At 51.3% G+C, this 25,875-nt stretch overlaps 1 protein-coding gene across 1 annotated transcript; it reads right to left on the bottom strand.

Moving 5' to 3' along the window:
• Positions 1–1,543: 1,543 nt before the first annotated feature.
• Positions 1,544–7,213, bottom strand: LOC132530904 (uncharacterized). Its single transcript, XM_060168388.1, has 3 exons — positions 6,874–7,213; positions 2,497–2,776; positions 1,544–2,052 (listed from the first exon to the last, which is right to left on the bottom strand). The coding sequence occupies exons 1-3, from the start codon at positions 7,211–7,213 to the stop codon at positions 1,680–1,682; spliced, it is 993 nt and encodes a 330-aa protein (XP_060024371.1). The 3' UTR covers positions 1,544–1,679.
• Positions 7,214–25,875: the final 18,662 nt, after the last annotated feature.

Below are 25,875 nucleotides of genomic sequence, written 5' to 3'. Positions count from 1 at the left end.
GGGGAAGTCGGCAGAGTCTATGGAGGTACCACCGGGGAGCGTGGGCAGCGTGTCTGCAGGGCCACAGCGGTATCGTCACGTGTCGTCGGTGGGTTAAGCCTCATTTTTCACTGCTCTTGTCAAGCTTGTATTTTATTCTTTATGGAGAAGACAGGTGCAAATGGCCTAAATCTAAACTGGTGACAATGGTTCCAGCTTCAAACTGGGATTTTTAAAACATAGTATGAAACGTTAAGTAATCTAGCAGCAAAGAAAGGAGAGACCTGAAAAACACTAGGTTAGTTGTGCAGCCTGGAAGAAGTCCTGTCTCCCCCACGTTTTTCTTCCATGGGAATGGGCCCAAACACCGGGACAGCCTGAGTTGAGCAGGTGTGACACGCTCCGCGCGGCGTGTCCAGGACAAGGAGTGAGGCGTAGCCGGGGATCGGGGCCTCCGTGTCGGCCGCCCTGATTTCTGTTCTTTACCTGTCGTTACTCGAGTACTTGACGATTACTGACAGTCATGGAAACTGTCCCAAAGCCTCCCAATCTTGGGACGTAGAGTTCGACGTATTTCAGTGAACGCGTCTCTCCGGGCCGTTTGTGGTGTTTCTTGCTCATTCTTTCCAGTTGTTTAATTGATCTTTAATACAATTAAAGTGATGGCTCAGAAGAAACTGGGTGCCGCTTGACTTCCCCCTGAATCGTCCACTCAGGTCTCCTCTCAGGGTCCCCATCTCCTGTGGCAACCAAAGACTAGTGGAGTCCAGTCAATGCCAGGAACTCAGGAGGAAGAGTGGCCTGTGGACGGGGGTCCCACCCTCGGGTGGCCAGGACGGAGCCTCCGTCTCGCGGGCACTTTCCCGGTTGGCACCCGGCAGGGACGGCACCGACGGAGTCTGGCCCCAGTAGCAGAGAGACGCCCCTCGGCGGGGCTGGCGGCGGGGAGCAGACCCCTCGGGCCGGTGATACCACATAGCGGCGCCAGGCAGCGGTGGAAGCATTTTGCTCCGGAGCCGCTGCAGCACGGGGGTGACCGTGCAGCCGGGGCTCAGATCCAGATGCAGCGGGGACGATGGGGGGGCTTCGGGCGATGGAGTGTCGCTGCACAGACAGCAGGAGCTGGATCGGACTTACCGCCGCTCCCCACATCGAGGAGAGTGTCCATCTGTCGGTGGAGCCAGGAGACACACAAGTGTCTGTGCTTGGTCCACGCTGCTCACGACCGCTGCCTGCCATCCGTCACGTGACAGGCCGTCACTGCCTGGTCATCGCCTTGACGACGCCGTGAGCTGTGCGCCCACGGGGACCGAGGCGCCTCCCCGTCGGCACCGGCTGCAGCACAAAGACGCGAGTGTGGGGCGAGGGAGCCGTGAGGACCCGGCCCCGGGGCGCTGGGTGGGAGACGGGACCCGGGTCTGCACTGAGGCTGGCAGCTCGGCTCTGTGACCCTGTTCCCGCGTCCTAAGATAAAGGAGGGTGCAGTAAAACACGATGCCAACCACTTAGGAAACTTTAGTAAATTTTCTAGTAGCCACTTAGAAAATGGGTGAAATAACTTATTTTGCCCAATATATCCAAGAAGTGCAGGATGGATCCCTGAGCCGTTCCACATGTTCCTCACGCAGCCCTGGCGATCCGGAGTGTGTTTTGCACTCAGCACGTCTCGGTGTGGACCGGCCATGCTGAGCGCCTGCGGGTCACCCGGCTCCAAGGACCGGTGCTGATGGAAGCAGGTGGACGTGCTCGAGCAGCCCAGTGACCAGGTCACGTGCTAAGACACGGATGGGCGCTCCTAAGTGCTTGCCACTGGTGTTGACTGTTATTAATAACTTCACGTCAAAGGGTTTTCTCTGTTTATCTGAATCCAGCTTTCGCGTTACATAAGGCAAATTGTTTTTGGACACACAGGGTAACCGAGGCCAGGAGTTCAGCTCACGCCGTTGGCTGGTGGTCTGGGCCACAGTGTGAGGCCCACAGGGCAAGTCAGCAGAAGGGGGACCCGCAGCCCTGGGCTGGTCCTGGCTGCCCGACTTCACACTTCCAGACGCTGCAGTGCAGTTGCTTCCTGAGCTGCTGATGTAAACTAAGAGAACGTTAGCAAACGGTTCCAGCATCACCGGTTGAGGCAACAACGGGCACAGACTCTGGAAGTTCTTAAATACGCAAAACAAGGACAGCTTATCTGCCGGAAACTAATACATACTCTCAAGGCTTCTTACTCCTTTGAAGGTGACAATTTTAAATTTGCACAGGGACTTCCTGGCGGTCCAGTGGTTAGGACTCCACGCTCGCACTGCAGGGGGCGTGGGTTTGATCCCTCGTCAGGGAACTAAGATCGCACATGCCTCGCGGCCAAAAAATAAAATAAAATTTGTACAGAACTCGGTATTTTTTCCTCCCCGGCGGAATAAAGTTACTCCTGGCATATCACTGTACCACAATCCCACCTACCCTTTGAGACTCTGCTCAGAGACCGGAGGGATTTTCCAGAGACTTCTCCTTCCTACCTCTCACCTGAATGCTCTGTCCTGCCCCAAACTGAAGACCCAGGACAAGGGAGAAACATTCTCCTGCCGGCACTGGGATTCGTCTTCGGGGAGCACAGCCTCCTGCGGCTGCGGGGAGCATTGGGGCAGGCGCAGGGCCAGGGCCTGCGGCGGGGCTGAGGGCAGACGGCGCCAGGACCTCTGGCTTCCCAGGAGTGCCTGCAAGTCGTTCTGAACACTCTGCAAAGAACAAGCCGTCCAGAGGCAGAGGTGACCCTGAGCATGGAAACCCGGGTGGAGTCCACAGACTCAGTGCGTGGAGTGGGCATTCGGGAGCCCAAGGCCCCGGCTGTCATGGTTGTCAGTCTTTGCACGAGTTGCGTGCCATCTTGAAAAACCTAATTCTAGTCTCACTTGCAAACTTCTAGAGATACACAGATAACCATCATAAGAGGTCAAATTTCATTTCTCATCTTCCCGGGCATCCGTTTTTTTCTCTCTAGAAAAATGAGATAAGCCAACCAGTTTTCCAAGCATCACTGAGACCAAGAAAAATGTTTGTTTTACGTTTAAGACCATTAGCTATAGAATGCCAGATGAAGTCTGCAACATTTGGGGCGTTTGTATTGTAAGTCCCTGTATTCTTTTTTGATAATTAAATAACAGAAAGTCTTCGTGTTTGTGGCCCACACCCCCTGCACCCTCCCAACTTCCAACACCGTTGCCTCAGCCCCTCTGAACCGCAGTGGGAGCGGACGGGGTGTGTGTGGATGGCGTGTCCAGCACTGAGGACTCTGCCACGAAACGGTGTTCTCATTTTCACCCCCAACCGTGCAGCCCGGGGACAGCTGTCGTCCTGACCCTAAGATAATGTCGCCGGTTACTGCAGCCCTTCCTGCCCACCGACGTCCCCAGGGGGGCTCTTCCTGCCCGGGACTAATACTCCTGTTTTCAGTTTCACACTTGCCTAAAATAAGTCCAGGACCCTTTGCCCGAGTGACGGTGTTTGTACTCATCCAGCCTGATTCCTGCCTCTCCCTGGTGTGCACCCCCCATGGGAAGCCTCCGAAATCTTCTCCCATCTCTGCTCACCCAGCCGCTGCCAAGTATCCCCCCCTCGTGGCAGAGACGCCGGCCTCCTGTTGCACAGTCGGGCTTCCTGCCTCTCCAAGGTCAGGACACCTGTGCAGCTTGCGACCCTGGAGCACCGGGGTGGGCATGCCCTTCCTGCTGGGACCAGCCTCCCACCCCGTAACCCCGTAACCCCGGCTGCTCAGCTGCTGAGACCCGTCCCTTGGGAGGGTCTTCCGGCACAGGGCTCAGCGTCTGGTCCCTGTCCTAGTTCGGTCCTGGCTCCACCTTCACGATTCCATGTCCACTGTTCCAAGCACGTGCCTTGGGCCCTCTGTCCTGGCCTCCCCCTGCCGCTGGCATTATTTTGCGCGTCCCCCACCTGCCCCCATGGACAGTGTCACATGGTGTCCCTCCCCCCCATCACCCCCCAGATGTCTCTGCCCTCTGCCCCGCCCGAAGATAAGAAGTGGGTTCCCGCTAATGAAGTGAGTGCACATCCCGTATTTCATGTGGCTTTTGAGCTGTGCATCTCAGTGCTGGGTACATGGTAACTCTGTCTTATTATGCAGGTGATGACAGGATGGTGGGTGGTATTGGTAGTTCAACCAGGTGTTTTCACTGTATGGGAACATGTGGTTGCAGTTCTGGGGAAAAAACTGTTTGTAATGTTTACTGGCTTATAAGGATGTAGTGTGAGAGCATAAACACCTAAATAAATAGGGTGGGAACCAAACAAAATGAAGCAAAATCCCAAGCTCATTACCTTTGCCCCAGTACCTCGTGGCATCTCCCCACCAGCGGCTCAGGCCAGAGCCTCCTTCCTGTCCCGTCCCGAGGGTTTGATCCATCGATCTGTCCCCACTGTGATAGTCTGACGTCCAGGCCACCATGGACGGACCTCTGTCCGTAGTCTGAGCGGTCTGCCCCTTCCCTCCTGTCCTCCCCACAAGACACCTGGAGTGATCTTTGTGAACATGGACCTGGGCTAGAAGTCGTCCGCTGGCTCGGCACCATTCTTCACGGGGAGCAGCCTCATGGGTGGAGACGCACGCGCTCGACCTTGGCCCAGCTCTGCTGCGCTGCCCAGGTAGGAAGAATTTCCCCGGAAGTCAGTCTTCATTTCCACCATGAATGTTGCTGTTCAGTAGTGAGGGTGATTCTTTTCTGGTGAATTGTGTAAGTCATGCCTGTCAAAATACATCTACTCTGTAGTTATTTATTTTTATTGAAGTCTAGTTGATTTACAATTTTGTGTTAATTTCTGCTGCACAGCAAAGTGATTCAGTTATACATATATATATACATTCTTCTTTTAAAAATATTCTTTTCCATTATGGTTTATCCCAGTAGATCTACTCTTATGGAATTAAAAGAAGCCTTAATTTTAGGAGGTAAAGCCCCTCCAAGTATTAGATATAGATTTTCCATTCCAAGGGACTGATCTGGCCTTGTTGACTACATTATAAAATTGTTACCATTTTTATAATCAGTTGTAGCTGGAGTTCACTTTGGGAGTTCTTTCTGAAACTACATAGAAGACTAAGCCTCAAAACACGATTGGGGTCCTGAGCAAAAATAGGAAAAGGAAAATGCATTTTGGCCGTGAGACGAATCGCTGCGTTTACGTGGTTGAACTTCACACATCGCGGTTGCTCTCATTTTCATTTCTGCGTCAAATGGTAGAAAACTGGGTTTGTCTGTGTCGATCCAGTGGCATTAATACAGCGGGTCATCAAAGAAAGCAGCTCCTCTTAAAGACCGCGGCTTCTGGAAGAGGCTGGAAAAGTAGCCACAGATCCGCTGGAAGGTCTCCAAGGTGGGTGCGTTTAGAGCATTTTTCACCTTTTGTTACAAACAATGTGACCAGGGTAAAGATTAGAAGCACAAAAAAAAAGATAATTATTACAACAATGGAAACACCATCTGTAAACAGGATTAATGTGCCCTTAGGGGTGATTTGTTCCGGTTCCCAGCCCTGCCGCGCATGAACTGCTTTAGTGTATTTAGAACGGGTTTATACAGAATGAATTCTCCATTCTCTTCCACCGGGGTAAAATGAATCCATCTCTGAATAAAGGATATAACTTTACCTGCATTCCGTATAGTAAAAATACTTTAATTCAATTTAATTTTGATGTTTTATGAAAACGTTTCCCAAACATACTAAAGTGATCTCCATTTTATAGCAAGAAAAGACTTAACAAAAGAGACAAAGAACAGCTGTTTCAGTTCAGTTAAGGTTCCACGAGTTGAGTGTTTGATATTAAACAGTAGCATCTCCGTTCTGTCATTCCATGGACCTGTCCTCAAGCCAAAAATCCTTCAAGTAATTTCAGGAAGAAGAAGGAGTACCTTCCGCGTAGGGTGCTATTGTGTTGCATTGTTGCGTTGTTCCCAGAGGTCTCTGGAAACGTCAGTGTTTATGAGCCTGGAATGCCGTTGTGCACGTTTATATCCCGGGCGTGCATTGTTCTCCCCATGGCTTGTGATCGGTTGGCTTCCAGGGGCTGGTCTGCATAGTAGATTAGAGCTTTGTTCCCAGGAGGGGAGGGCGGGCATCACGGGAAGTAAACAGCAGGTGGAAAAACGTCCTAGGCGAGCTCTTCACCATGGGATGAGCTGTGCTTCCTACGGACACGGGTGACAGACTTGATATTCTTAAATACGCCAACTATGTAAGTATGTAAAGTCACATGTGCTGCTTTGTAAAGCGCAAAGCCCGGATCTCGTGGCTCAGAACGTCTGAAGTGAGCCCAGGCACGTACGTCACTGAAACCCTTGGCTGGCAACGGTGTGTGTGTCTGTGATTGAGGACGTCAACTTTGAATAGAGTTAGCTCATGATAAATTCATGTCTGATTGTGTTAAGGCTGTGTCCTTATTTTACAGAAGCTTTCTGGTTATGCTGTGATGATTAGTAATCATAGGCATTGTATTAGTCGTGCACGTTCTTTTTTTTGCGGTACACGGGGCCTCTCACTGTTGTGGCCTCTCCCGTCGCGGACGGAGCACAGGCTCCGGACGCAGCACAGGCTCCGGACGCGCAGGCTCAGCGGCCATGGCTCACGGGCCCAGCCGCTCCGCGGCATGTGGGATCTTCCCGGACCGGGGCACGAACCCGTGTCCCCTGCATCGGCAGGCGGACTCCCAACCACTGCGCCACCAGGGGCGCCCCATGCACGTTCTTGTTTTGTAGAAGCTGAAACAAGACATACAGGAGCTTCCTTCCTCTTCTCGGGGCTTTTCAGGAGTTACCGGGCTGAGCGTCGGAACCGTCTTTCTGAGAGTGTCCGGCAGCACGGCTCCCCCACAAGGCGCTGCTAGCTACGTACGACGGGGACCCCGACCAAAGGCAGTGTGCTTCACGCAGAGGCAGGGGCCCCGCAGGGCCGCCAGCCAGCCTGGAGCGCGGGCACCCAGCTCCTTCAGCCCCGAGCGCCGGCCCAGCTCACAGGCGGGACTGAGTCCCGGCCTCCCCGGCTTGGGTCTCCCTGCGCCCCACCGAGAGCGATGCTCCTTTTCTCTGGGTGATCTCAGGAAGGCCTTCATGACCTTGAGCTGCGGCTGGTCCGGGCCCTGTGCGCAAGGGTCCCCTACGTGTGAGGGCTCTGGCTCCGTGGACTCCGCTCTGCCTTCGCTCTGAGAGCCCTGCGCCGCTCCCCCAGGATGCATCGTGACCTGAAACTCCCGGACCTCACGCCCGCAGGTGTAACCGCCCCCCACCCGGTGGCGCCCCAGGAATCCTCCGCGTGCATGCTCCCCCGTCCACACCATGGGGCGGGTTGTGAGGATGGGGGGAGCGTCCACGGGCCACCGTCCGGAGACGCATGTCCTGCTACGAGGCTGACACGTTGTATTTCAAGTGGCCTGGGTGCCGAGGAAGGGGGCTGGGGACCCATCTGGGAGCTGCTCTAACTCGGGGTGGCCCTGCCCCTGCGGCAGCGCGGCGGGCACAGGCGGGGCGTCTGGAGCGCTCCCGCACGGCGTGACCAAGCAGTGGCAGCGGGAGCCGACGTGGCCGCACGATGCTCTGCTGGTGGGTGACACGTGGGGAACACAATCCCTTCCCGCAAGGAGCCCCCGTCCACCCGGCCAGCGATCCAGGCACAGGTGACAACAGGGTGAGGCTCCTAGGGACGTCCTCTGGGCTCTGCCCCTGACTCTTTGGGTCCTAATTACATGTGACTTGATGGAAATAAAAAGGCAGGTTGATTATGTTTGAAGATACGAGTTTGAAAGGAATAGATAGCAAATATGTTGAATATCAAAATAGCTCAACAGGTTAGAGCGGCAGCCTCTACTGACTTGTCCCCAAAATGCCAAGTGCACAGGTGCAAGAGAGAGAATGCGGTCCCGCCAGCAACGGTGGCACTGCAGCTGCAGTCAGTTTTTAAGTAGAAATGAACATGTTGGGACTGACGTCGTCACCACCATCTGCGCGGTTGTCGCCAGTGGACCCTCTCGCCAACTGCGGCAAAAGCCCAGATGACAAGCGCCCTCTGGGGTCGCTGCCCCTCGCCTTCCAGGCTTCTCCCACCGGCTTCTGGCTGCCCAGGGGCAGATGGCGTGAGGGCGGCCGTCCCCTCCTGGGAGGTGGCACCCGTCACTCCACAGGGTAATAACCTCCCAGGTCACCGGGCGTCACCCGTCCATCCACTTTCTCCCAGCTTCCCTTGCCTTGTCCCTCCCCCTCCTTTCCCTAAGTCTCTGCTGTCCTGTGAGTCCCCGCAGGCGTCCCTCCGCACACGCCGGATTCCGGCTTGGGGTAGTGGAGGCTTCTGGCAGGTTTGCCTTCCTGCTACTATTTCTCCTGCTTTCCCGGGAACGTCTCCATAGCCTGAGGGACGGGGCAGGAGCTGACGGCTCCCTTGAGTGGGTCCAGAGCCCCCTGGGCACCAGGGGCGCAGGGTGTCTGTGGCGACCCTGGGGGCACTGGTCCTTCACGTCCGTGGCTGCCGAGCGAGCTAGTGGCTTGCCCAGCTGCGTGGACAGGAGGATGCACGAGTGCCAGACGGGGAGCCCCTTCCTCTCCTCGCCGTTACCCGCAGCTACAGACGTGCTTCTCACCCCGGACGTGATGCTTCAGGAAAGATACAAACAGGCTGGGTTGATTTCAGCCGTTTCAGGACGATGGTGGACGCGGCCCAGAGCAGTGAGGGCCGGTGGGGTGAGCGGAGAGTGTGGTGTCTGGAGGTCGCTGAGCAGTTTCCGACAAGCTGGCCTGTGGAAGAGGTAGAGGCTCCTGCAGTTGTCGGAGGGCAACGGGTGAAAGATGTCAGCGCAGTCCCGGGGAGAACTGTGGGGCAGTGAATCACAGCTCGCCCGGGGGCAGTAACTTCCTCGTCGTCAGAGCGACCCAGGCACTGCCTGGTGGAAACAGAGCCACATCTGTGTGGCTAACTCAACACGATCTTGCCATGAATTCATTCCTAAGATAGCATAAGCCTCAGCTTTCTTAGTCCCCAGAATGCAGGAAGGTGCGGCTTCATCTCTGTGCTGGATGGAGGTTCAGCCCGGTTCTGATTCTTTGTTTCCGTCTCTGCAACGTCTCCGCGCTGAGACGAGCCCCTCGGAGGGTCCGGATAATGAGCAAAGGTACCACATCTCAGAAACCTTCTGAAATGCCTGAGGGATTTAGCCCAGGATGCTGTTAAAAGGTATCGTCTTGATACGCCCAACCGAGTGTACCACATGAACAAATGTAAGGATGAACTTTTTTTTTTTTTTTTTTTTTTTTTTGCGGTACGCGGGCCTCTCACTGCTGTGGCCTCTCCCATTGCGGAGCACAGGCTCCGGACGCGCAGGCTCAGCGGCCATGGCTCACGGGCCCAGCCGCTCCGCGGCAGGTGGGATCTTCCCGGACCGGGGCACGAACCCGCGTCCCCTGCATCGGCAGGCGGACTCTCAACCACTGCGCCACCAGGGAAGCCCCTCCTTCAAGACTTTTATTTTGCCACCTTAGTCCTTAGCATCCTCGTTGACTGGTCCTGACAACAGGACACGTCTAGTACAGCTGTGCAGTCCCGCGGTCAGTGGTCCTAAAATGTGATGTGTCCGCGAACGTGCTTTTGGAGCGGTGTTTACAGAGTGCCTTGTCACATTGTTAATCTACTTCTGTGCTGCCTGATAAGGTAGCTTCCTGCCACATGTAGTTTTGTGACTTTAAATGAATAAACGTTAAATAAAATTAGATGCGTAGTTTCTCAGTTGCACTGGCCACATCTCAGGTGCTGCTGGACAGTTCACGTGGTACATTTCCATCATCACAAGAAAGCTCTGTCGGACAGCGCTGCCCTGGGCTGATCAACTTCACACAGATTCACAAGAGGCTTTGTGAACTATCTTTTATGCTCCTATATATTTACATTCATTTAATTTTAGTGGATTTTTTTTTTTTTTGGCCACACTGTGTGGCATGCAGGATCTTAGTTCCCCAGCCAGGGATCGAACCCTTGCCCCCTGCAGTGGAAGCGCAGCATCTTCATCACTGGACCGCCAGGGAAGTCCCTAATTTTAGTTTTGAAACGTGTTGCCTCTTTCCGGATTCATGATTGCCTTCAAATACCTGAGCTCCTGAAGGCGTAGACCTTGGTATAATTTTCCTTCTGTCTCAGTCGCCCCCAAGCTTCTAACCTCAGGCTGTACGTTTGGGAGGTATTTAAATATAGACGCACGTATCACACAACACAACTAGGGAATACAAAAATACGAAACAAAGCAGAGGTATGAGAGAAAAAATGCCGAGGGAAGGTAAAAAGGAGGGAGGAGAGATGAAGGTAGGAAAAGGATAGAAAAATGGACACCTGGGTGCGAGAAGGTGTCAGGGAACAGAAGGGAGGGAGCAGGAAATAAACCCCAGTGCTGGAGAAGCAGAGGGACTTCAGAAAGAATTCCATCGTCATGTGTATTTTAAATGTTGTCTCACCCCCTCAGCTCTGTGTCTGGAGGAGCGCCTACGCAGTGGATGGCGTGAGTGAAGTTTCCTAACACATTGTGTTTGGAAGCTTCCTATTGGATGGTTCAAATAGCCCCACCATTGAGAGCGATTCAGAGGCTGAATGAATGTAAAAGAATTTCCTCCTTTATTCATGCTTTCTTAGTTAATGAAGACTGCTTCTGTTTCTTGATTTCTATCAGACGGGAAATTAACGCAGCATCGGGTGCACTTCCCCACGTGAACACATAAGGTTTCTCACTTGTAGCTCAGCGTGAGGAAAGTCACTTCGCTTTCATTAATTTTCCAGCCCCCAAATCAATCAGTGCACGTGTGAGTGAGTCCTAAAATTTGTAGCATAAGAAAAGAAACACAAGTATCAAACTAATAAAGTTAAGTATGACCTTAGTAGTTTTAAATTTGAAACAGGCATTTCTACTATGAACTCATGATTGTGTTTTCCCCTTAAAACCCACCTGTTTCTTATCTTTGTCTCTAGGAAAGGCCTAGGAGTGGCAGCGGGGACCCAGACGGTGGTCTCTAGGTACAGGGCAGTGGGACTCCTTGAGGGAGCGCGGGTCCTGGGCGCCAGAAGGGCTGTGCTGCACAGGAAGTGAAGCGTCAGGACAGTGGGGTCGCGTCAGAGGATGCAGAATCAGCTTAGCGGGGCGCCCCCAGACGCCGGATGGAATAATGGAGCTTAGGCAGTGCCTGAAGCAGACGGAAATACACACTGCTGTGAAAGCCTTCAGTTCACAGTTATTATTATTTTAAAACCTCATGGATCACCTTGGGAGAGGGCTAGAGCATCAGGCCTTTATTCTAAAAAATGATAAAGAAGTAAACATTGTGATGCCTCTTCTGCATTGATGAGGGGAAATTCTTCTTTATTAGGAGAGTCTGGTGAATAAACTCAGAGTAGATGATAAAATTAGAAAATCACGATCTGAAACCCCTAATGACTCTAGGTAACGGTCATCAACAGGTGTTAGACCACTGGGGCTGACGGGATCTTTACGGTGCGGGGGGGCCTCTGGGCCCCCTAAGCACTCTGGTTTCTCTGGAAGCAAACCTCGCGGTCATTAGGGGCTGGAGGTGGCGGCCGTAGGCCACCCACGGCCTCCGTAACCGAGGCTGCTGCTCTCGGTCAATCTCAGCGTCCACCCACGATCCGCCAAGTCAGAATGGGGACGTTTCGCAGGACGAATGACCTGCTTCCTCTAACGGGTGAATAACGTCAGAAGGCGGGAGTGAAGGCGTGAGGGTGCTGCAGGACGGGGGCTTACGAGGCCCAGGACCACCGTGGTGGGGCCTCCTTTGAACCTGGTTTGAAGGAGCCACTACCAAGACATTTTGGAGACAACCAAGGAAGAATTCACATGTATTGGATGGTTTTAACTTTATACGGTAAGATTAATGGCCTGGTGGTTATATTTTTAAAAAAGGTCCTATCAGTTAGATATACAGACTGAAATTAAATGCTATGTTGTCTGACATTTAATTAAAAAATACGCCAGACAACAGGGAGGCGGGTTGAGTAGGAATATGTGTAAAACAAGATTGGCCACAAGTTAAAGACGCTGGCTGAGGGTTCATTATCCTGCTTCATCCATTTTTGTATATATTTGAAAATCTCCATAAATAAAAGTTTTAAAAGATGTTGGGCTTGGACTTAATTCTAGCTTTATTATGACGGTCACAAAATGAATTTGGAAAGCATACAAAATGCTAACGTTTTAGTTACTATTGATCATTTTCGTTGAATGTGAAAGTCCCAGGCCCCCTAGAGGACAGTGACCGTTTTGAAGGTGTTTTTGTCGTGTATTGATTCCTCCAAATCCCTGCCCTTGTCCACAAGGCCTGTCCTCTGAATCAGTTATTATGGTGACACATCGTTAACTTCAGCAACTCTTTTTAAAGTAGTTTCAGTTAATGGATTGATGGCTTTATTTTTTACAAGGAAGCCGTGAAAATTGTTGTAGCTGATTGTAAACTTCCTTATAAAACGAGCGCTTTCAAAATTCCTTGTTTTAAGTACGTTTTCTTCCATCATTTTACGCCCGTATGTCTCCTTCAGTACCAGGATTACTGCGGTGAGCAGAAGGGAACCCATTAATTCTCATGATTAGGAGTTTGGGTTAGAGCGGGTCCTGGGGACCGTCTTACCACCTCCCCCGTAGGTGAAGGCACTGAGTATCTGTGGTTAAGATACTGCCTTTTCTACATGTTCCGAGCTCTGAGGGCATCCTGGTCAACGCGAGGAGCTTTCAGTGGGAGGGTATCGGCCCCACCCTCCCCCTTCCCCACCCCTCCCCCTTCCCTTCCCCTCGCCCCTGCCCCCTCCCCTACCTGCCCCCAGCACGTGGTGGAGGCTCATCCCTGTTGCTGTGCTTGGTTACATCTTCATTATCCTGACGGGCCCTCCCGTTCCTGTAAAATTTCCACGGAATCTTCAAATTCAGAAGTTTGAGGGTTTAAGAAAATACTTTACCCATCATGATAAGAAAATTTCTTTTGATTGGGGCATTTTGGATTATGTTGTAGAAAATCAGCAGAATCCAAGTTGTTTTTTTTAACTTTAATTGACTTGCTTGTTACAAGACTTCATGTCATTAAATCTGCTGAGAACGCAAGTGAACTGTTTTGTGACACTGTAGCTCTTGGCTCCCACGTTGTTTTTATTTCCAAAAGTCTAAAGAGAGCTTGCGTTTGTACTGGGCGTGTAACACAGCACTTCATCTCGATGAGCAATCGAATTCCACACTGAAGCGTTTTGGATTCAGCCTATGAGTAAAATCAGTCTCAGCTGGAGAGTCCCGGTCCTGCCCTAGTTCTCAGGGACTGTCGTCAGTGTTACCCATCTGCACTTCTCATTTAGTTTGCACCTGCCTGTTTGATAATCCGCTGTGGAAGAACAGATTCCTGGCTTGTGTGAGAGCCTTTGGGTTGGCTCATTCGGGTCTCAGACATAAACTTTCTAGAACGAATTCTCGATTGTCCCTCCGATGGCCTTGAACGCCACAAGCCCTGTGCTGCCTCAGAGCCTCAGCACACGCCCTTCTCTGTCCCGATGCTCCCCCCGCCCACCTGGCTCACCTGCCCACCCTCACAGTAAGCATCACGGGCTCAGGAAGACCTCTCCTGGTGTCCAGTCTAACGAGGACACTCTCTCATGCAGTCTCACCGTATCTGTATTTTTCTTCGAGGTTCTTCAAAGTATTTCGTACGATTCTTTCGTTAAATTTGTCTGTGTCGCCAGATCTTGAGGCTGGTCCAGGCAGGCTGACGTCTCTTCTGTTCACCTGAAAACTCCGCTAAGGGTGTGGCACAGACGCCTCTCCAAACATACTCACCACATGAGTGACTAAAACGATGAAACGCACATTTCTAGCTTGGTCTGTTTCTGGGCAGATGATCCTCAGAGACTGAGATTGTCTTTGCCAATAATTTACTTAACCCAGGTTCACTGTGGGAATGAAAAGAATTTCATAAGCCCATAGCACACAGGATAATGTCTCTTAAAAAGCCCGTAAGGGAGTAACACCCTACAAACAAATGACAGGTTGATCACACGTTGTTCCAGGTAAGGGGGATGAAAGAAAGTGCAGATTGAAGTGAGCCTTTCTAGAAGCTGGCTCTGGGGAGGGGCGACCTCACCAACCACACGCCGATCCAGGCGCCGACGCAAACCCAGAGTCCCCGTGGCTGGAGCACGTGGCTGGACCCAGCCTTCACCTCGGCAGGAGCTAGTGCCCCGAGGTCTTCCGGGGCTGGGTCAGCGAAAGGCCGCCTGCCCAGAAGGGACACACTCGGATGGTCCCAAGTGTCTCCTCCCCAAAGATGCTGCCTCCTCTCTTCTTATGGAGAAGAATCCCCCGCAGGGGCCCCTCGGCTGCTGGATGAGTGACAAGATGATAGGACAGCATCCTGACACAGCTCACCTCATCCTTACGGCAAAACACCTCACTTCTAGAAGCAACTTCATTCTGGGATCAAAACAACTTCACTCTTGAAAACAGTTTCATTTTTGCCATCAGCAAGTGGATTTGAAATCATACCAAGCCAGTATACCACGGCTCGGCCCAGGGCCCTGGCGTGTCTCATCCGCACCGTGACAGAGAGATCTCCATGGAAACGAGACCCGAGTCACGGGCCGAATATGTAACTCTTGTCACTTTACTTCTCCAGGACCGTTGAAGCTTTGCTCTTTCCTACTGTAAAGTTCTACGTCTAAAAGGGGCTTTGCTAGAATCAGGATTTGGTTTCTCAAATATGAACCATTTTGAGGAATTGAAAATTGTTATAAAACAAAGTATGGCTTTACAGACTGTGGGCAGAGAAAGACTTGGATTTTTTTAAGGTATTACAAGGATTTAAGGAAGAAGTTGTTTCAGTTTCCATCAGTTTACTTCAAACTGATTCTCTGTATTTTACATTTTCTTCTACTGATGGGTTGTTTTACATCTTTAAATCAGGTTGACGGAGAGGATCTGTCCCTCATCACCTGTGTTCAGGGAAGGACGCTGCTTTTCTTCCAGAAATTTCTGCCGAGTCTTCTGCGCGGTGCTCTGTGTACACGTGGCGTGGGCTTGTTTTATACCAGTTTGTTTCGGGAAATGATCTTCTCTTTCATCATGTGTTTTCCTTTACTGTAGCGAAAGTTCCTAATATTTTCTTGTTTTATGAAAGAATTTAACCCAAAGTTTAGATCCGCAGACTCAACGAATCACATAATCGTAAGGCCCCTCTAGGACTAGCCTCCACACCAGCGCATTTGACTGACGGCAGACGACGAGACTTTAAAAAGATGAACGACTTGCTCAAGGTCACGTAACTAGTTGGTAGCAGAATTGGACTTAGCGAAGAGGTTTTGTGCCAGTTATGAAGCAATCTGTGGCGGTTCCTTACCCGGGGAGCTTGAAGATCAGGGGAGCCTGCACGCGGCTGCAGTCAGGAAGTTCTAGGAGGCCCTGCTCAGCCTCAGGGGATGGCCTGACCACGCGGACACCACGGTCCCTGGGCCAGCCCGGTGGTGTCTTGTCCCCTCTCAGCCACTGTGGAAATCTAGCGGCATCTATTTTTGAGAATCATTTTCCCTTCTTACCTTTCTAAAAATCGAAGTACAGTTGACTTACAATATTATATTAGATACTGGATGATCCAGCAATTCCACTCCCGGGTATGGAGAAAACAAAAGCCTCGTTTGAAAACATACCTGCACCCCAATGTTCATGGCGGCATCATTTACAATAGTCAAGACGTGGAAGCGGCCTGAGTGTCCATCAGCAGGGGAACGGATAAAGAAGACGTGGCATGTGTCTACATACACAACGGAATGCCGCTCAGCCCTCGTTACCATGATCCACGCGCACACACACGCACGTGGAGCTGTGAGAGCGGACCTTCCCCCGACCATGTTCCTGATCTCAGAGGGTATGGGAGGACATCTGGACGCGCAGGAACCCTTGTGCAGGGTCCCCCCTCGGTCACCACCACACTGTGAAAGCAGAAGGAACCAGGAGCTACATAATAACGTGTTAATAACACATGAAAATATTAATAAATCTATTCTTCCAGCTGCTTAAAAAAAACTCCAGTAGGAAATGGACATCATTCCTTGTGTTCTCTCATTAGTTTAGCAGTAAAACAATATTACTTACTATTGCTACGTAAGTTAATTTAAAAAGAAGCTTGTCGTGTGCCGTACATGAGTGTCGTGAGCGATGTGCTTGGAACTAACCCTCCTGGTGGCATCAGCGCGACACCAAGCCTCTTTATTCTGAGGTCATCATAAGAAATGTACTAGCACCCTTTGGCACTTGGTGAGAGGTACCGTACGTGTGGTATTTGCCTTACAACTGAAGCCAGGCAGCTGTGAGCAGCGGTAGATGTGGGTAGGTAGGGAGTGGGTGTCACTTTCCTGGCCCTGAGGACCATGGGGATGCAAGTGCGGAGCCAGCCATGAGGGAAAGGGGTGCTCCGGGCAGAGTCCCAGCTGCCCGTCCTACACGTAGCAGCTGTGAGGTGACAGACATCGTGTTCCCAAAGACGAGCACCAACTAGTGAAGTGGATTTGCCCGTTAGGCAGAAATTCACAAACGAGAGGAAGAAAGATGTAACCAACCCCAGCGGCAGGTTGCCCGTCGCTCCGAGCTGAGGTGCACAGGGCGACAGCGGACACGCAGAGCAGCCGATAGATCGACAGATGGATCACCCACTGGAATTCAGAGCACAGACTAGGAACAGGCTTCCGGAAGGTTCCACACTCACGGGACATGTGGAAAAGTGCCTACAGACCAAGATGGACAACCCAGCTGGGCCCCCCCCACCCCGCTCTGCGCCCTTCGCTCTGTGGTCACAGGTCCTGTGCAAATTGCTTCGGTTCGGTGTCTGTTCTCATGGCCACCCCGGGAGGGGTCCCGCTCCTGCCGCTGTCCTGCAGCGTGGAAGCACCTGTCCGCTGCCTTGTGCTTGTGGTGGGAAGGCCCACATGGGCATTGGACGCCGCATGAGCCAGTTCCGGCCAGGAGGACGTGTGTGACCCGGCCTGGCTGCTGGGGAACGGGGTGGAGACTGCGTGGACCTGGTCAGACGCGCCCGGTTTCAGATCCTTGTGGTCTGCTGCCCGAGGGCACGTCCCCAAACACCGTGGTTCAGCCCCGCCCGCTGTCAGGTTGAGTCCTTAAGTTTTCTTGGCCTTTGGTTCGCGCCTCTCCTCTCTTCCCTATGTTTTGTCTGTGGAGCAGTCGGGGCCCAGGACCTGGGAATTTCGCACCGTCCGCGTGATGCTGACGACATGTCCTTGCCGCCGCCCAGCGTGTTCCTCTGTCCTCTGTGCATTGCAGAGTGGCAGGTTGACCCCGAGGCTTGGCCAGACCGGGTTCAATCCCGAGGGGGAAGGTGGTGGGTCTGGTGGTGGCGTCAACAGCGAGGATGCAAAACATGCTGATGTGGTGCTGGAACCTTGAAAGAGCTGCTTTCCCCACGCCCTGGTCCTCCAGCAGCACCGTCACCCAGGGACGGCGGGACGACGCGCCATCTTCCAAACAAGGAGGAGGCTCCTGGCTTCCTGCAGTGGCACCAGTGAAGGTTTTCGCTGAGCGTCATGTGAGCTTGTGGATCGAAGCGTATCGGTGGGTTTTCGTCCACAGCAGTAGTCCTGGCGCCCGAATCATCCGTCTCTGCCCAACGGGAGCTGCTCCAAGTCCCGCCCCAGGGGCACTGCGGTCTCGGGGACAACCCTGCTGCTCTTGTGGGCGACCTCACGTCCAGCCACCACCTCCCCACCTGCTCGGGGTCTGCAGGTCACTCGCTTTTATAGTAAAGAGCGTGGATTTTTGGTTTTACCATCTGGTCGCTCTGTTTCTTAACGTGGAGATTTCGGGTGATTCAAAGTCTGTGCCTACGTATTTACTTTAATGATGTCCAAACTTCTCTGAATCCATCACCCCGTATGGACCTGTCTGTATTTGCTCGCAAGAAGTCATTGGTGGGTTTTAGCTGTATTCTGGGGGGACTGAGTTTTTATACTCAACTTGGCTTTGCGGAGACGTATCCGTACCGGTGCAGGTGCCCGGCAAAGGCGCGGTGACGCGTTGGAGGCCGTCTTCTTGGGGCCCTGGTACTCGACATCCCCTCCAGGAGAGGATCATCGCTCTAGGTCTGCAAACTCAGGGCCCATCTCAGGAGAAGGATGTGCACCCCCAAAGGTGGTGCTGAGTGCTGACTGCAGCGGAGGACTCCGATATCTGCTGTGACGTCACACAGCGCTCCGCTCCGCCCCGCCCCCGGGAAGGTGGAGGCTAACCTTCCCTGGTGCACGTGGACCAGGGCATGACTGAGGCCCACTGACCTTGGTGAGGGCGGTTTCCGAGGCTCAGAAAACGCTGAGACAGCCTGAGAGAGGCACCAGGGGTTGGGGAGAACCTGTAGGGGAACCAGAGGCCTGGGCTTTCCTTCTGAATGTGGTTCACTTGCCTCCGCTTGGCCTCAGATTTCTTTCTGGAAAATGTGGGATTTGGATTAAAGTTTACTTTTAGCTCTAAAACTTGACGACTGAGTTGATGGCAAAGAATTTTATGCCCCAGATGCTTTGAAAGCTTCCTAGGGAGTTGGATACAAATAAGAAAATAGACGATAAAGCAGCTCGACGTAAGGGAAAACCGTCATTGATCACTGGCTCTGAGCCAGGCACCCCTGTCGTGTTACCCCATCTGGGCTGTTCCGTGAGGCGGAGGCTGTAAGTGAGGTCTGGAGACCAAGCCCGGTGTCCGGCCCCACGGCTCTGCACAGCCCAGGTGCATCCGGAAAGGAAGGATCTCCAGCGGTCAAAAGCCTGAGGACTGTGATAAAAGGGAGTTACTCTACAAGGCCAAGGGAAAGACTCTTGTTTGTTTGTGGGATGTGCACAGGCAGGGAGAACACTGAAGCTGTGTTTGGAAAATTAAACTCTGCTCTTGGAATCATCTCAGACGCTGTTTAAAATCTAGTCACCATACTGTGGGATGACATTCTAAACGGTCGTAGGGAGATCTGGATTCAGCCTTGTTTTCATGGCTTTGTATGTTCCTCATATGGTGTCCCTGGAGCTTTCGGGTGAAACACTGCAAACCTTAGCAGTTTTCGCTTGTTTTTCTTTATGGTTAAAACGTAGGTGTTTGAGGACATCAGTAAAACCCTTTGGGGTGTGTGTTCCGGGCAGCTCGTCCTTAGGGTTACATTTTGGCCTGATGTTAAAGGAGCGGCAACAGAAAAAGGAAATTATGCCCCGGGGGGTGGGGGGTGGGGTGGGGGGTGGGGGGGTGGAGTGGGCGGGACCCGGCTGGCGGACAGACTCCAGGGCCAGGCGCCCGCCGTTGGGCCCGGGCCTCTCACCTGCGTCAGAGCCTCGGTCCTGGTGAGCGTCTGAGCTCTCCCCAACCTTCCTCCAGAGTCTGGGAGCGGAAAGGATGTAAGAGCTCCTTCTGCTGTAGGGGACATCGCTGGCGTTATATCGGAATTACACCTCCTGAAACATATTCCGGCGTCCGACGAGGCCTCCGTGGAGAGACAATGTCTCAGTCAGTCAGTGACTCCCCTGGTAAGCGGGTTAGAACCCAGGCACCCACGCCTCCCTGCGTCCATCTCGGCGGCTCTGCCATGGTCGGAGGCCCCCATCACCGAGCTTACCTCTCCCTCACTGCTGAGGCCGCCGTGACTGGTGTCCACCCCCATCCGCCCTACTGAAGGGACTCAGGGTGTTCATTATGCCAGCAGAGGACCTCCCGGGACATATCCAGTGCGTCACTTGCCATCAGGACCTAAGTGGCCCCACGGTGACACACTCTGCATCACTCGTTCCTCCTCAGACCTCTCTCTCCAGCCCCAGTGATTTCATTCACTCCCTCCTTGTTTAATTTACATTTTGGAAATACCTCTATGGGAGCAATGTCTAGAGTACGCTAGAAGGGCTGTAGTCTTGGGACAGAGTGACCAGCTGGGGGATGGTCAGGGGCCGTTGCATCGGCCTGGGTGGTGGATGAACTAGTCCCTTAGCAGGTGTGGAGAAGAGGGACCAATCGAGATGCTTCAGAAGTCGAGGCTGAGTCAACAAGCGCGTGCAGCCGAGGAATGACTCCTGGAGCATCTTACCTCTGACGCTGAGACGGCAAAGGATCGCCTCTCTGGGGATACCAGCACTTAGCACCAGGAGACCCTGCAGTGTCCAAATGTGGCAGCATCCACTCCCACAGCTGCCCGTGACCGAGCTCTCAACAGAGGAGGACACGGCGGTGGGGCCACTGCAGGCGGGGAAGTCGCCAGTGGTCACCCGCCCCGTCTGGGGATCGGGGAGGGGGCACCAGCTCTGTCAGCTGAGACGGGAGCATCCTCCTTGGTTGGCGTCTCAGTGGCCATACACAGGGTTCAGGTTGAAGGGGAGGGTCCTCGCTGTGGAGCTTGGGCTGAGCCCAAAGAGAAAGGAAGGAACGTGTGTAACGTGCTGCACAACTAGGTGAGAGGAAAAGCTGAGATTTACCTCTGCACTCAGGGCTGATTCTGGTCTCGGGACGCAGGATCAGCTGACTGTACAGGCGGTGGGGCATGTGGGTCTTAGCAAACCACAACGCTGTTTATTTTCTAACAGCTTTTTATGGAACTAGTAAATGTCACAATATTTTATTTCAGTTCTGAAGGAAAATCTCAACAGTTTCAGCACTTAACTCCTTTTTAAAAGTAAACGTGGGTGCAGGGGAAAGCACAGGCTTTACCACTTGGGAAGCTACAAATGGCCCCATGGTCAGAAGAAAGTGGTCTCGTAAGCAGAATAAAATAGTATTGTTTTTAAAAAAACAAACTGAAAGTAACAGGAATTGACCCAGAATGCAATGGGAAAAATAGGTCACTTTTATTGTTCTGAGTATAATTTGCGTATCAGGCAGCTGGAGGCCTCTCGGCTGTGTTCTCTTACTGTGTGTGGTTATGCCGTGATGTACCTACCAACATATGCGTAGTAATTTCTACGTGTAGTTGTTCAAGTTCAAGCGTTGACTGACCCCCGGTTATGGGCAAGACACCCTATTAGGTACGACGGGCACAGGTAAGGCGAAGATAGGCCCCACGGTCAGAGCTGCATGTGGGGACCGTGCCGGGGAGCGCAGGACGCGGGGCTGAGCGCAGAGATGCAGGTGCGCTGGCCACTGGGTCTCCACCGTCAGCTGAGCGAGAGCAGCCAGGGAGAGAAGGAGAGAAAGGGCCGGCCTCCCCCGGCCACCTGGGCCTGCCTTTCCTCTACCTGCTTAGCTCACCTGTCAGAACCCGCTTCCCCATCGCTCCCCTGGGGGCCCGTTGTCGGCCTCGGGGTGGCTGCCGGCTGTGGCGAGAAACGACATCTCTGCGTGGCTTCCCTTCCGAGTCAGACCCCACGTCCTTTCACGTGGTTGAGTTAGGGGCATTTCTTTTTTTCTGTGAACTCTTCATATCTCTAGCTGTTTTCCTATAAAAACATAGAAAGGGTTTCTAATAGAAGGAATATATAAGAAATTTAAGGAATATAAGGGATACTCTTTCTATGATACTCTACATTTTTTCTTCTCTATTTTTAGGGAAATCAACCTTTTGTCAGTGATTGAAGCTGCAGCTGTTTCCCCTAGTTTGTCACTTGTATCTTTTTCTTTGCTTCTGGTATCTTTCAGCCATGCAAGCGTCTCTTATTCCCCTTTGACATAATTGTAGTTACAAAGGCTGCCGGGTAATAGACAAATATACCCATGTGCTTCAGTAGTTGCAGTGGCCGGGTTTCTTACATTAATCAAATCTCATGACCCATTTGGAATGAACCGTATGAGGAATGGTTCCAGTTTTATTTTTTCAGTGTCTATCCAGTTACCTCAGTACCACCCATTAAATCACGTCTTCTCCCCTAACCTGGGATGTCCCCTTTATCAGAGAGTACATTGCTCTTTGCAGTTGTATCTGTTTCTGAATTTTCTCTTCTGCCCCAGGGTCTGTCTATTCACCACGTGCCCTGACCATTCTCCCCGAAGCATGGGCTTCACCACAACTCCACGTCCCACTGCTCTTCCCCCAGGGTTTTCCTCTCTATTCTGCTCTTTGATTTTGCTAAATAAGTTTTATAATCAAATTGTCTAGCTTCAGAAAAAACCTGATAGTATATGTGGTATTTGGGGGGCGTTCAGCTCAATTTATAAGCTAACTTTGGAAAAACGAACGTCTTCATGTTGGGACTTCATATCCAAGGACATGGCACTGCGTATCTTTTCATTCATTGAGTTGAATTATGTGTCTTTCAGGAGGGGCTTAAGGTTTTCTTCATAAAGGATTTAGACATTTCTTATTAAAATCTACACCTTGCTTTTCTATTTTCTTGTTTCCTATCATGTATACAGTCTTTCTCCCGTTATATCAGGGAGCTCATTTTGTTCGTATATATGAATGCTATTGGGTTTGTACATGAATTGTACAACCTGCTACTTTGCTAAATTCTGCTGTTGATTTGGTGATTTTCTTCATCCTTTGGCTTTGGCTTGCCCAGATGTCTGGCCGTATCACCTCTAAGCCGTCAGTGGTTCCATCTGCTTTGTGCTCCTCATGTCCCAAGTTAGCTAACGAGGACTTGGTACCATGGTGAGTAGCTGTGCAGTGGCAGGCTTGCCACCTTCTCCTCCTGTTGGTGAGAAAGGCTCCAGTGTCTCTTTAAGTAAGATGTTCATAAAGCCTAAAATAGTTACTATTCAGAAAAAGTTTGCTACCCCTGAATATCTATGAAGACATTCAACCAGCTGCAATGATTCTTAAAAACCGACAGGAAGGGCTTCCCTGGTGGCGCAGTGGTTAAGAATCCGCCTGCCAATGCAGGGGACACGGGTTCGAGCCCTGGTTCGGGAAGATCCCACATACCGCGGAGCAACTAAGCCCCGTGCACCACAACTACTGAGCCTGCGCTCTAGAGCCCACGTGCCACAACTACTGAAGCCCACGCGCCTAGAGCCCGTGCTCCACAACAAGAGAAGCCACCGCAATGAGAAGCCCGCGCACCGCAACGAAGACCCAGCACAGCCAAAAATAAAGTAAATAAAGTAAAATAAAATAAATTAACTTAAAAAAAACTGACAGGAAAAATAAACTTATTAGAGAACTGGAGAAATGTGTACGCTACCCTCATCTTGGATGATATAAAGGAATTACTGTTAATTTGTAAAAGCGTGACAATGGTAACACTGTGATGATTTTTAGGAGTCATCATCCCTTAGAGATGCATACAGAACATTTACGGACAAGCTGGACCTGAGGTCAGTTTCAGAGGGCTCCGGGGTGAGGTGTGGCTGTTAGGTGAGGCTGGGGACAGTCGGTGATTGTAGGAGCTGGTGGTGCACAGATTGGACTCCTTCACTGTTCTTCCTGCTTTTGTATTTTGGTGGGACTTTTTCGGTGAAAAGTTAATTGAAGAGTTCAGCCCTGTTCCTCTTGTTCTAAATGTCCTCCTCGGCGGCTTCCCTGGAAGGCTGGTGGTTAGGACTCCACGCTTCCACTGCAGGGGGCGCGGGTTCGATCCCTGGTTGGGAACTAAGATCCCACATGTCGTGTGGTGTGGCCAAAAAAAAAAAAAAAAAAAAAAAAAAGCCCTCCTCATCACGTATAATAAGCAGCATTTTATAAGGAAGGCCCTTCAAGTTTAACATCAGTCCTGCTTCTAGACATGATCTGGCTCCACTGAGCATTAGGACACATTTTGAAAATGAAAGAAAAGTTTGGTTCCAGTTAAGTAAAAACCTGTATTTCAGAAAACTAAGCTTAAAATCTAAGTATATTCGATTCGCACATGACACACCGGGGCTTTGTCAGCAATGGGCGGCCCATCGCTGCCTCTGCCCGTGGGGCGTTGTTCCCATCTTGCTTCACGCTGCAGTGAGCTACGGTTTCCGGAAGCCACTTCCTACTTGGGTTTATCTGTACATGTTTATAAACACACAGACTGTCCCTGTCATAGCCGGCATTCCAGTCCCATTTTGTGTATTAATGCTTGCCTGAACCAACCTGGGGCCTAGGAGAACAATATTTTTAAGAGCTTGAACATACAAATTCAGTATTACATATCAAATATTGCCGGAGTATGATTTTTACATCCTTGTTGTTGGACCCACTTAAGTGGAACTCATTTAGCTATGGGATAATTACATGGTATCCTTTCTTTTTTTCTTGCTTGCTTTTTCTTTCTGCTTTGCAAGCATTTGTAACTTTGCTTACGCTTATTACATTTTTACAGCAGAGGAAACAATTTTTATTCTTTCTTAACCTCTGTTAGTTTGAAAAGTAATAAAATTAATCTTTCATTGTTTCAAAATGTATGACTCTTGACGGTGTTGGGGTTCACGTGAGAAGCACATAAGGTTATTTTGTTTCTCAGGTTTCTGTATTTGGATAGTAACGTATATCTCTTTTTCTCCCAAGAATGCATCATTTTCCCTTTGCCTCTCAGAGTTTATGGTCGAGCAGAACTTCAGAACATGGTGTTTGAGGACGTGTGTCCCCTTCTGACGTCCTGAGATGGGTGAGTTAAAATATTTCTGAGGTCACTTAACACAGCTACATGTAAATGTAAGTAGAGTTCATTCATGCTGCACGCGAGAGTTGAACATGAGCGTCTGAGCCTTTTATGTGTGTATAGAGCAGACCCCAGCCCAGCCTCCATGGGCCTTCTCCTGGGGGGAGGTGTAAACATGATCTGAGGAATAATTGTTAAAGGAACACGTGTGCCTTGGGTCCAGATGATCATTCAGTTGTATCACCTGCCGCCGTAAGACTGAGAGGGCAGCAGCCTTCTTCTCTCTGGGATCCTTTGTACATTTCAGGCTTCTCTAAAGTCTGTTAACAATGTTGACAGTAGATCAAGGGGCTTGTCCCTGTGGGAAGGAGCCTTTCCCCATGGAAACTACTACTGGTTTCCAAGGCAGTGGCCATGACCTAGGAATAAGGGTCACTTTTCAGCAGTAAAGTGCACGGCTCTGTTGACTTAACTGACACACGATAAGCCAACACTTTCCACTTCAGGGCATTTTGAAGAATCTCGGTTTGGCGGAGAAGTTGACATCAAGCGTCCCGAAGGAGATGCATTTGTGTTTGTCCAGCACAGCCAAATCCAACAAAATGGGAGCTGTAATTATAGGGCTGGATCCAACCACAGCGCTGCAGCATCTGACATCACGGGGTGCAGGGAAGGCTCGCGAACCCAGAGGTCGGGTCAGCACAGAAACTGCGTGTTGTCAACTGCACACACCTACCCGGCCCCTCCTCTGGAATATTGGGGTTTTTAACATCCATCTGACAAAATTTCTTCCATTGAAAATGATACGAGTCTCTCTCTCTCTCTTTTTTCCTAAGTAGGCATCTAATTAAGCAGATTCCAGAAATAAAAACTGGCATCGTGGTTAAAATGGTCTTTGCCTGAGTTGCCTTTTCCATGATAAATATGAAACAGATGGCATATTTGAAGTCCTGGGCCAGTTCATTCCTCTCTGCATTCCTTAGTGGTTTGAAAGATCCCTTTAAGAGCTCATTTATCCACTGCCGTCAAAGGCATCCCCCCGCTCCCCCACCAAATACACATGCATTTCTCAGGGAAGGTGTAAGAGATGTGGAATGCTGTGGGGTCATGCTATAAACACCTGGAGATTCTTCAGTTCTGGAAGAAAAAAAACACAGTATGGTAGCAGAGAGGGCTTTGATCAGTTCTCGCGCTCACATATGGTTTCCATCGTCTTTTCAGGGAACGGTCAACCTTGGAGGCGGAGGCCTCCAGGATCCCTAGGGCTCTTCGTGTCACTGTTCAAGGTCAGAACCCATCGAACTCTTCGAAGTCGTTTTATCAGAGCCACAGCCTTTGTTTCACTGCAGCAGGGGAGGG

Source organism: Lagenorhynchus albirostris, chromosome 12, assembly GCF_949774975.1.
Source record: "Lagenorhynchus albirostris chromosome 12, mLagAlb1.1, whole genome shotgun sequence".
NCBI classification, from domain to species: domain Eukaryota; kingdom Metazoa; phylum Chordata; class Mammalia; order Artiodactyla; family Delphinidae; genus Lagenorhynchus; species Lagenorhynchus albirostris.
The sequence above is the reverse complement of the archived record's forward strand: the minus strand, read 5'-3'. Positions and strand labels throughout refer to the sequence as shown.